The sequence below is a fragment of the Lampris incognitus genome, chromosome 19 (assembly GCF_029633865.1).
Source record: "Lampris incognitus isolate fLamInc1 chromosome 19, fLamInc1.hap2, whole genome shotgun sequence".
NCBI classification, from domain to species: domain Eukaryota; kingdom Metazoa; phylum Chordata; class Actinopteri; order Lampriformes; family Lampridae; genus Lampris; species Lampris incognitus.
The window spans coordinates 18,101,150-18,113,314 of NC_079229.1; the positions used below are offsets into that span (position 1 = coordinate 18,101,150).

The following is a 12,165-nucleotide window of genomic DNA, read 5'->3' on the forward strand; positions in this document are numbered from 1 at the left end:
ATCCATCTATTTTCTCAATCATGGGGGTTGCTGGAGCCTGCAGCATGCACTGGGCTCAAGGCAGGATTGTAATTGAAATATAAATGAGATAAATGGAATGAGGATACATTTACACACACACACACACACACACACACACACACACACACACACACACACACACACACACACACACACACACACACACACACACACACACACACACACACACACACAGTCGCTTGCTCACCTTTCTACCAAGTAGCTGCGTAGCCCCCAGACCAGGCCTTTGGCTATAGTATTGACCCGAGGGGTGAGGATAGCCTGTGACACGTGGAAAGAGCCATGTTTGGCTCTCTCCTTCAGAGTCGTCTCCAAGAACTGTGGACAGGAGGAGTCTATTTAAAAGACAAATCAAAACACAACCTCATACAGTGTAGAATCAGCTACAGCCTAGACTATCATAACACCCATGCATGTTTAGTCGCTACGTGTTATCCCATGCAGGCACTAAAATCCTAACTATACTAAGATGTCAAAGGGAAAGGGTTGACAACAAATACATAATTTTTGTGCAAAAGTGAGACATTCCCCGTTTCAAATAAGCGATATATACTCTTATAAAAACAATTCACAGCACAAAAATTTACACAAATGTGGAAGGATAGCAGCAGCTGGTCTACAATTACCAAAATACATGTAAAACTTGTGAAACATTTTTTAAAAAACCCCACTATTTTGTATGCTTTAGAAATCTTGAAAGGTCAATCCTGAGTCAACAATTTTCTTTAAGAAATGGATTCCTGAAAATGAAGTATCATTAATTTAAATAAGCCCTCTATAGTATCCAAGTGGATCACTCACCAGACTTGAACCCGAGCTTAGAAATTAATTCTCTGTAAATATCCGTAATGTCTCAGGACATCTCGATGTTGTTAGTGGATCAAAAAACCATAGCACTGGTATTTGTATGTTGTCGGCTGACCTGTATGAGTTTGATGGGGTTGGTGGTGTTGGCCCAGGGAGCAGGGATCTTGTTGCCAGGCCACATCACAGGCGAGCCCTCAGCTGATGGATGATGGTAAAACACCAACACCTGACGATGGAAGAAGAAGATTGGAAACAAAAAGAAGAGTAAATGGCGAGCAGAAATAGCGGGTTTTGACAGAATGTTTAGGGCATCTATGTGGGCTGAGCTGGGCTGGGGACAAATTTACAGTTTGGGGAGAGACAATGAAAAATGTTTTGCCAAAATTAAGAAGGACTGGAGGGTGTGCTCCAATTATTGGGGCATCACACTGTTCAGCCCCCCTGGAAAAGTCTACTCTAGGGTGCTGGAAAGGAGGCTCCGACCGATTGTTGAACCTTGGATCCAGGAGGAACGATGCGGATTCCCTCCTGGCCGTGGAACAACGGACCAACTCTTTACCCTTGCAGAAGTGCTGAGGGGGACATGGGAGTTTGACCAGCCAGTCAACATGTGTTTTGTGGACTTGGAGAAGGTTTACGACTGTGTACCCCGGGGCAGTCTGGGGGGGTACTGCAGGAGTATGGGGTACCGGTGCAGTTGCTACAAGCCATCCGGTCCTTGTATAACCAAAGTGAGAGCTGTGTCCGTATTCTCAGCATAAAAACAAACACGTTTTCAGTGGGTGTCGGACTTCACCAAGGTTGTCCCTTGTCTCCGATTCTGCTTGTGATATTCATGGACAGGATCTCAAGGTGCAGCCAAGGTGAGCAGTGTGTCCATTTAGGGAACCTCAGAATTGCATCTCTGCTCTTCCCAGATGATGTGGTTTTGTTGGCCTCATCAGAATGCAACCTCTAGTGTGCACTGGGAAAGTTTGCAGCTGAGTGTGAAATGGCCGGGATGAGAGTCAGCACCTCCAAGTCTGAGGCCATGGTTCTCTGCCAGAAAACAGTGGATTGCTCCCTCTGGGTCGGGGATGAGTTGTTGCCTCAAGTGAAGGAGTTCAAGTATCTCGGAGTCTTGTTCACAAGTGAGGGTAGGATGGAGCGGGAGATAGACAGGCGGATTGGTGCAGCATCAGCAGTAATGCAGACGTGCTGGACCATTGTTTTGAAGAGGGAGCTGAGCTGAAAGGCAAAGCTCTCAATTTACCAGTCAATCTTTGTTCCAACCCTCACCTATGGTCATGAGCTTTGGGTACTAACCGAAAGGGTGAGATCACAGATACAAGCAGCTGAGATGAGTTTCCTCCATAGGATGACTGGGCTCATTCTTAGAGATAGGGTGAGGAGCCCAGACATCCGGAGGGAGCTTGAAATAGAGCTGATGCTCCTTTGCATCAAAAGGAGCCAGTTGAGGTGGTTCGGGCATCTGAATAGGATGCCTCCTGGGCACTTTCCTTTGAAGGTTTTCTGGGCACGACCAACTGGGAGGAGATCCTGGGGTAGACCCAGAACGCACTGGAGGGACTACATGTCCAGTCTGGCCTGGGAACACCTTGGGATCCTCCAGGAGGAGCTGGAGGGCATTGCTGAGGAGAGGGACATTTGGAGTGCCCTACTTAGCTTGCTGCCACCACGACCCGACCCCGGAGAAGTGGCTGATGATGAGATGAGATGAAGGACTGTTTTATGGCCATTGGGAATGAATGCTGTTTCGTGTTCTCATGAATGACGCATGCCAATTTCATTTGGGACAATACAGCATCTGGGTATGCATATGTCTGTTTCTGTGTGTGTGTGTGTGTGGGAGGGGGGGTCAAATGAGGAAAAAAATAGAAGACAGAAATAGAGATAGATAAGAGAAAAACAGTATGTTGTCTCCCTCCACCTGCCTCTCTTCTGACTTTTTTTCTTTCATTGTATATTCATTCCTCAATTTCTTTTTCTCATCCTCTCGCTGTTTCCTTCATCTTAAAATCTATTGCTCTCTCTCTTGCTCTCTCTCCCATAGGCTCTCTCGTTCTTCTTTCCTCCATTTCTCCCCTCTCCTTTATGTCTTTTCTCCCTCTAGTTTCTTCCTCTCTTGTTCGCTTCTTGTCTTTCTCTCCCGTCATGTGTGTCATGTGGTTATTCCTGTGGTTGCTGTAAGGGAGTAAAATATAACGACTATAGCAGTAATGGCTTCTTAATCAAGCAATCATTATCTATCTTCTTAACAGTACAATATAGTAGGGTTGTGATGATGGCTGATTGTTTCCACCTCCAGCTTGTATAAGCAGATGACCAGGCTGGTCTGAGGGGAGAGATGGGAGCTATGCTGCCGCTCTATTGGTGTCTGCAAAGCACTGACCTGTAAAGGGGATCTGCAAATGCTGTTACCGTGGTAAATACTCTAGAGCGGCTGTCATTTTTTGGATATCCATTTTTCTGTATGGACACTTTTTTTGTTGTTGTTGTTAATAGACACTTGAATAAACACACGTTGGGATTTTCGACTCCAGCCATTTATTTTTCCCATAAAGACTGATCTTGAATGCAACCTACCCTTCACAATGGTCTCCCTTCGTGTCTCATCTCCGATGTTGCTTTCTCATCTCCTCTTTCCCACGAATCACTTTTCTTTCTTTCTGTCTGTCTGTCTGTCTGTCTGTCTATCTGTCTGCAGGCCTGTCTCACTACCTTTGTCTACTCCCTCGTTCCACTGGTCTGCATTCAAGTGCTCCCTTTCTCTTTTGACATGTCTTCTTTTTTATCTCCTGTACCAGGTAACTCCTTCAATCCTCTTCATAGTCCTCTCTCCTCTAGTCCCTTTACCCATTTGCCCTTTCCTCTCAATCCCTGTCTCTCTCCCTCTATCTCTCACTCTCACTCACTCTCCCCTGCCAAGTAAGCTAGTCATGGATTAAGGTCTTAGGAAAATTAAATCACTACATAGTACCTGAATGAGACAGAGATTCACAAATCAGTACTTACACACACACACACACACACACACACACACACACACACACACACACACACACACACACACACACACACACACACACACACACACACACACACACCTGTGACTCACTCTCAAACAAAGGCAGATAATGCACAGCAATGACAATTTGGCTTGTTGAAGTGTGGTGTGTGTGTGTGTGTGTGTGTGTGTGTGTGTGTGTGTGTGTGTGTGTGTGTGTGTGTGTGCACGCCCGCACATGTGTGCACACACTAACTGATATAAAAGGCAAGAGTTATAAAAACAGATTTAACTCAGGGATGTGGGATGGAGAAAAGAAAAGGGCAGGAGAAAGGGATTTATTAAATAGAGCAGAAAAAGGAACGAGACAGCGAGAAAGAATGAGAAACAGAAAGAGAAAGAAAAAGATGAAAGCTAGAAGGAGTGACCGAGAGAATGACAGTGAGCCATGAGTTAATGGGATGAACGTCAACACTAATTAATGTCCACGGCAGTGGGATTAGCTGACCACAGCCTCCTGCAATACAGTCATTCCAACATACACCTACACACAAGTAAATATGACATCCACACACACACACACACACACACACACACACACACACACACACACACACACACACACACACACACACACACACAAATACATAGAGATATGATAAGAAATACATGTGCTGTGAACACAATAACACAGATGAATGCATACACAGGCACACACAGACACAAACTCACACGAAACTACAAATGTGAATCCGCAAATCGTATCTGTGTTTTGTTTTTGTTTTTTGCACCCATGCACTTGCATTTGCATCTGCTCAAATATAAGTAGACTGAAGGACAACACAGAGGCTCTGGTCATAGCAGCACAAGAACAGGTACTCAGCACCAGACTGGTTGAGTCTACCACACCAGACAAGACCCAAGATGCAGGCTGTGCAGTGCAAAGATGCCCCTGACAGTCCAGCACTTAGTAGCAGGGTGCAAAATGCTAGATGGCAAAGTGTACACTGAAAGGCATAACCAAGTGGCTGGGATAGTGTACAGGAACATCGGAACTGAATACAGACTGGAAGTCCCCAAGTCCAAATGGAAGACACTGCCAAAGGTGGTTGAGAATGGCAGAGTTAAGATCCTGTGGGATTTCAAGTTCCAGACTGACACGCAGATGCTGCCTAACCAACCACACATTATGGTGGTTGACAAGAAACATAAGACGTTGATCGATGTAGCAATCCCGAGGGACGGCAACATCAGGAAGAAAGAGCATGAGAAACTAGAGAAATACCAAGGGCTGAGGGAAGAACTAGATCGGAGGTGGAAGGTGAAATCCACATTAGTCCCAGTGGTAATAGGAGCACTCGGGGCTGTTACCCCCAAGCTGGGAGAGTGGCTCCAGCAGGTTCCAGGAACAGCATCTGAGGTCTCTGTCCAGAAGAGTGCAGTCCTAGCAACAGCTAAGATACTACGCAGAACCCTGAATCTCCCAGCCCTGTGGTAGAGGGCCCGAGGAAGACACACACCACCCAAAACAAGAGTTATATTTATATATATATATATATATATATATATATATATATATATATATATATATATATATATATGTATATATATATATATGAAAAAGTGCTGTTTCCTCAACAACTACCCATGTACACTTTTACATATCAAAGTATATTTAAGTATATCTTTGAATGGGCTTTCCCATATTTACGCACACACAAGTCACCACATTGGTCAAGTCAAGTCAATTTTATTTGTATAGCCCAATATCACAAATTACAAATTTGCCTCAAATTGGTCCATGTGCATGCAAAGATGCACACATAAAAAGTGTGGATCTATGACTAACGGAGCACACGACGCAGTACCTGAACACTAACAATAATCTCCTAACCATCTTCTAGTAAGACTTGCTAACTACCCACATTCTACTGGTACGTGCACTGGCGTTTCACCTCTCCAAGTCCCGGAGTCGCCATTGCTGTCATTTAAGCACCTTCCCCATCAACAACAAAAACATTGAAATTTATGGTTGTTGATGGGTTGCAGTTTATTTCTTTAGCATCTGTTGGTAAGGGCCCTTTATGAACTTGATCATACTTACTGCTTCTTAACCTCAACAACTTCTTCAGACTCACCACTGCCTGCCTTGCTTTGCCCATTTGACTAAGGTGAAGATATACGTAGGACACTATGGGCTGTATCATTTTTCTAGGGGAAAGTCTTATCTGACAATAGCCACTGAAATGAGCAACTACAGTACAAAGGTGTTCATAATTAGGATATCTGTGGATTACCTATAGTTTAAAATATGCTAGCCATAAAAAAGACATTGATTTGTATGTGAATCTTCGGGATTATTCAGGTAACAGCAGGTGAGACTAAACTAGACTCAATTCAAGTTTTTGAGAAAAACAATTTCGTTTCAGGTCTGTGCCAGATTGGTTGACGTAAAAAATACCCATTGATCACTTGTGGGGGTCAAGTGCATCCACAGCGGTTAACACCCATTTTCAAAGATATGAATCCATCGTCTTTGGGAATGTCTGCTGCCTGAAATAATGATGTTGATGTTTTTTTTACCTGGTATTTCTTCTCCCAGAGGTAATCCAGGGTAATGTCCTCCACTGCAATGATGCAACACAACTTGCTGCCGAATACTTCCTTGAGCATGTCGATGAGGTACCTGTGGTGCTCTTCCTCCATAGCATAGTGGTGGTTGAAGTCCAAAAACACCACCTCCACAAAAATGAAATCACTCATTTAAATGGTGATGGTAATCAATCTATCTATTTTTGCAGAGATTTAATAATACGTAACTAACTGTGTGCACTATGTGCACGGTGCTAAGCATACAAATTTAGAGCTGATGCAATTCTTTGTCTATGTTTTTACTGAATAAAATGTATTCATCATGACAATACATGACTGTCTATCTAATGTATGTATGTATCTATTTGTTTATAGATGACCTTATAATGACGAAGCAGATTAAAGACAGAATTCTCAATACCTCTTTCCTGTGTCTGTCCAAGAACATGTTGATGTCTGACAGGCCATCCCTCACCTGGCCGGGGGGGGGGGGCAGTGCGAGAGTGAGACAGAGGGCGAGAGACAGAGATAGAGAAGGAGTGAGAGAGAACGAGAGAGGGCGAGACAGAGGATGAGAGAGAGTGAACGAGAGATTTTTTTTATTTTTAAAAAAATACAACCATATTCAAAACACAAGCAAATAAATAGATACTTAAAAATGTGTGTGTGTGTGTGTGTGTGTGTGTGTGTGTGTGTGTGTGTGTGTGTGTGTGTGTGTGTGTGTGTGAGAGAGAGTGAGAGTGAGAGAGAGAGAGGGAGAGAGAGAGAGAGAGGGACGAGAGAGAGAGAGAGAGAGAGAGAGAGAGAGAGAGAGAGAGAGAGAGAGAGAGAGAGAGACGAGAGAGAGATAGCAGGGTATCAGGGTTTAATCCCAAAATCTGTATTTTGCTGTCAAATAATATATCTGTATGTACTTATTATACTTGTATGTACTTATTATAACTGTATGTACTTAAGATCATGCAATGTCAGAGCAAACAATCATCTCGTCTTTGTAATTTTATCGGAGAAAATGCACATTATTGTTATAACAAATAATTTGCAACGCTCAATAAATTAGACAAAGAGTTAGACAAATGTGCAAATATCCGCTGTTGTTCATAGCAATGTAAAAACATGCTGTGAATGAGAAGCACCATAGATTTGGTTGCCTGTGAAGTATATATGTGTATATATATATATATATATATATATATATATATACCATCAGTTAAGCCTACCCAAATCATATAAATAAATCTAATTTAAGATAAGGGAGAAACACCATCCAACACTGCCTTTGTTAAAAACAGTGTTTTATTTCAGCTTTAGTTTTGGTAGGAGATGCATGTCAGGATGAACCATGTCACTATAGTGATATATTCATAGCTAAACACACCACCTTTGAATCCCGTGTCGAAAGTCATCCCTACCTTCTTACTGCCAAAATACAGTCAGTGGTCAATAAGAGATTTAGAAATAACACTAGCCAAATGTCCTTTGAGTATTTATCTTGGCTTTATGATGACTTTTCGACCTTGTCATTTTTCCAGTGGAATAGCTAATCCAGTGGAACATCTCAAGTAGCTCCAAAATTTGAAACTACAATTTTGCTTACAATTTATTTAAAGTAGAGACATTTAAGCTGTTGAGGGTGGAGAGGAAAGTGGGGGTTTTGCAAGACAAAACCATTTGATAAGGAAGAAAACTATCACACAGAGACAAAGAATAAAATGCAACTTAAAGTGGATCGTAAAGCACGAGAGAACAAAACAGAAAAGGAGGTCAATCCGATGTCACTGATTACTTCTGTGTCTACCTTATGTCCAAACAGGCCATGGATGAAGTAGATCTCTTTGCCGGGCTCCCCGGGCTTGGAGGAGACCCTGAGGTCAAAGTAGCGAATGCCTGCATCCAGCTGCTCCTTAAACGTCAGGTTCTGTGAAGCATCGTGATACACAAGCATGTCTTAATGCAGAGTATTCAGACCATAGATACATATACTGACACGTCCTGCATGCTTACATCCCTTATGTAGGTCCTTAGTTGTCTTTAATATCCTTTTTGAAAAAGCTGGCTGTTCAACTAAATAAACTTGGTTTGAACTGACTTGTCAATTTGCTGAATGTCAACATGAGTGAGACTTTGAGTAGGAATCCTGAAACATGTAAAGTGGCTATGAGAGATGGGAATCCCATCCGAGAAATTAGGGATGAAAACATATGTTGGTGTATAGATGATGATGATGATGGATTACATTTATATAATGCTTTATCTAGACACCCAAAGTACTTCACATTGAAGGGGGGAAAACTCACTTCAATCACCACCAATGTACAGAACCCACCTAGGTGATGCACGGCAGCCATTTTGCAACAGAACGCTCACCACACATCAGCTTAAGGTGGAGAGGGAGGACTCATTGAGTCAATTACATGGGGGGGTGATTAGGTGGCCAGATGGAGAGAGCCAGGTTGGGAATTTTGTCAGGACACTGGGGAACCCCCTACTCTTTGTGCCATGGGATCTTTAATGACCACAATGAGTCAGGACCTCGGTTCAACGTCTCATCCAAAGGGCGGTATATAGTAGGTGTAGTGATGTATGGGTACAGGCAATCTTTGGACCCAACCCCAAAGAGCAAAGTGGGATCAGCATGACCTTTACTTATCTTTTAGGTATATTTATCTGGAGGTTTAGTCGTTGTTTGACCAAACTCAGTACAAATGCTTTTGACAAGGCTTCAAATAATAGTTATTGACCTCTGACCTCTAGCTCTCAAAATTTGATGTCTGGCTTTTTTGGATTCTGTGAATCAAATGTGAAGACTCTACCTGAGTCATGGACCACTTTACCATGACTTTCTTAGCCATGTGTCTGAATATGGTGGCCAGGTATTTGACAAAAGCCTTCTGATCCGGACCGACAGGAGCCTTCACGTCTACCCAGAATGTAAAAGAATCATGGGACCCTGATCATAGCAAGAGAGAGAGAGAGAGAGAGAGAGAAGGAGGGTGGAATGATGATAATGACAGTAAGCGAAGATGTAATGATAAATATGATGATGACGATGATGATGATGGTGACTAGGTTAAATTCGTCTTTATTGATTTGATTTTTTTGGGACTTGCACTCATAAAGTTTCATCTTCATGGTGATTATGACGATAATGCTGACGACCAATGAAAAATAATAACTCTTATTAACTATGAAGCGTGGATAGAATAAATGAGAGACGATCAGGGAGATGGGAGAGGTGAGGGGAACGTTTGAAATAGCAGGATCCATACTGACTAAGAGAGGAATGGAGAGTGGGTGGGGGCTGAGAAAAGAGAGGGATGGGGACAAATGACAAAAAACAGGAGAATAAGGCACAACAGTTGGGAGCAGAAAACCAAAAAGTGAAAAGATAGAGAAGGAGTCTAACTGAACGAGGCTGTGAATGAAAGAAGTAATAGTAGAGACGACAGCACAAGACAACGAATGGGAGAAATCACATCACATATGACAACATGAAAAGCCAGATGCAAACATGTGCACACTCGCTCTCCTTCTCTTTATCTCCCTAACACACACACACACACACACACACACACACGCACACACACACACAGACAGTCAGGTCTTCTTCTTCTTCTTCTTCTTCTTCCAGCTGTTCTCGTTAGAGGTCGCCACAGCGGATCGTCCGTTTCCATCTCTTCCTGTCCTCTGCATCTTCCTCTGTCACACCAGCCAGCTGCATGTCCTCCCTCACCACATCCATAAACCTCCTCTTTGGCCTTCCTCTTTTCCTCTTGCCTGGCAGCTCCATATTCAGCATCCTTCTCCCAATATACCCAGCATCTCTCCTCCACACATGTCCAAGCCATCTCAATCTCGCCTCTCTTTCTTTGTCTCCAAACCGCCCAACCTGAGCGGTCCCTCTAATATACAACATACCCCAAGAGTGCAGTCCAGATCTGATATCAGAGCAATACTCTGTAAACAACCAAGGTCACAGACAAGTGCACGCACATAGTCATGCAGTATATGCATGCACAGGTACTTAATATTTTCTCAGAGGCTGGAACAAAACTTGCATAAAGATTAATAGTTGATGTGTGCTACGGTTCTGCCCACATGCACAACACACCACCGCCACAATCACCTCCGCTGCAACGGACGGGGATGTCCAAGGCAGTAATCTGGTTGTTAAGAGGTTAAGAAAACAGGATGAAAAAAAAACAGCTTCAAAAAACCGAGACCATCTCAGACATGAGGAAGGCTTCCTTTATTCTGCACCTGCAGTCTTCAGTTCCCTAATTCAGGGGTTCCCAAACTTTTCCATGCCAAGGCCCCCCAAATAGCATTAGCTTCTGGCTGGGGCCCCCCTTTTTGCAAGATGTCTTTAATAACCCATTGACAAGACTACAGCAAATGTTAAAAAGAAGAAAAAAAACCTCCTGAATATATTTCCTTACTTTTGTTAATGCAATAAAAATGACATTTATACTTCAAATTTTAATCCTTCCATTATATTGAATATTTCTGTTTTCCATTATAAGCATTTTCTGTTATGAAATATATTTGATCATAATATAAATAATAATTCAATGTATTTAAAAAAAATTTTTTTTTTTAGCATTTTCCCTCATCTTCCCTCCAATTTGCTGAGGCCCTCTTGGCGGCCCCCACTTTGAAAACCACTGCTCTAATTCACCCGGGGACGCGATGCTTTAACACGTTTCTGTCAGTAAGGGAAAGAGCACGCGCTCTCCGAATATATTTTTCCATGAAAAAAAAAATCTAGAACAAATACCAAACGAGCAATGTCCTTCCCTTTCCCAGCAACCAAGTGCCCTTGAGCAAACCACCCCAGCTCCATGCGGCATAAGACTGGCTGTAATTGCATCCAGGTGTGACACGCTGTGAAGCAGAGCTTTACTGAGTGAGGGCGACCCGCTTACACCTGAATGGCAAAACAATATATACCGGTGGGCGCAGACCACCCGGGATCCAGAGGGTTAAATGAACAGCGTCCCACTCGGAGAGGCTTTACCTGGCACAGCGAGGTGTTTGAGGGGCATGGCACTGAGCCTCGCAGACAGCGAGCCCATCCAGTCCGCGTTGGAGGTGCCGATGCCTGCAGGTCGTGTCCTCATCACGGCTTGTCAAATAGAACCTATCCAATAATAAGGGACCCGGACGACGACGAGGGAGTCACTTCGCGTTTTCAGGGGGCCGTTGTTGGCAGGAGTCGTCTTGTGGAGCACGAATACGCCGCAGGCCCCCCCGGCCCCGGTGAAACTGACGGGCGCCGCTGTAAACACGCCATGATTTCGTCTCGCGACTCCCGGTAATGGCATGGCGTGGTTTCCAGACGGGAGACCGATGGCAAACCCCTCTGCGGCCAATGGTTCGAGATAATCCTCTTACACTCGAATTACACTGGTTATCCCCCTAGCCCCATGCTCGGCACGGGCAGAAACCTGCATGTGTGCCTGGACTATGCACCACACACAGATAAACACACACTACTTTCTGTGGACCATGCTCTGAGAGCCACCACTTCCACTGGAGCCAGAATGGTGCAAAAATCAAAATGTCCACTGGGTGGTAGTAGAATCACAGAATGCCACTTCAAACTTCAGAAAACTCAAAAGAACATTTTACCGCTATAGTCGTTGCTAGGCAGACTTTGGATTTTTTTTTACATTTATAAAAAAAATTGCCGCACCCAAACCATAGACATTATATTG

At 43.6% G+C, this 12,165-nt stretch overlaps 1 protein-coding gene across 1 annotated transcript; it reads right to left on the bottom strand.

Moving 5' to 3' along the window:
- Window positions 1-225: 225 nt before the first annotated feature.
- On the bottom strand, window positions 226-11,568 carry plcxd2 (phosphatidylinositol-specific phospholipase C, X domain containing 2). Its single transcript, XM_056299201.1, has 7 exons — window positions 11,466-11,568; window positions 9,262-9,398; window positions 8,247-8,366; window positions 6,870-6,923; window positions 6,440-6,595; window positions 965-1,075; window positions 226-360 (listed from the first exon to the last, which is right to left on the bottom strand). Exons 1-7 carry the CDS (start codon window positions 11,566-11,568, stop codon window positions 226-228), a joined length of 816 nt encoding a protein of 271 aa, XP_056155176.1.
- Between the last annotated feature and the right edge of the window lie 597 nt (window positions 11,569-12,165).

What these genes read in the sequence shown, in the direction of transcription:
- plcxd2 (XM_056299201.1), bottom strand. Translation starts at nt 11,568, where the DNA reads ATGAGGACACGACCTGCAGGCATCGGCACCTCCAACGCGGACTGGATG. An exon ending in ATGGCCTGTTTGGACATAAG is followed by an intron (nt 6,924 to 8,246) that starts GTAGACACAGAA and finishes CCCCCCGGCCAG; the next exon opens with GTGAGGGATGGCCTGTCAGA. An exon ending in TGGACAGACACAGGAAAGAG is followed by an intron (nt 6,596 to 6,869) that starts GTATTGAGAATT and finishes ATTTTTGTGGAG; the next exon opens with GTGGTGTTTTTGGACTTCAA.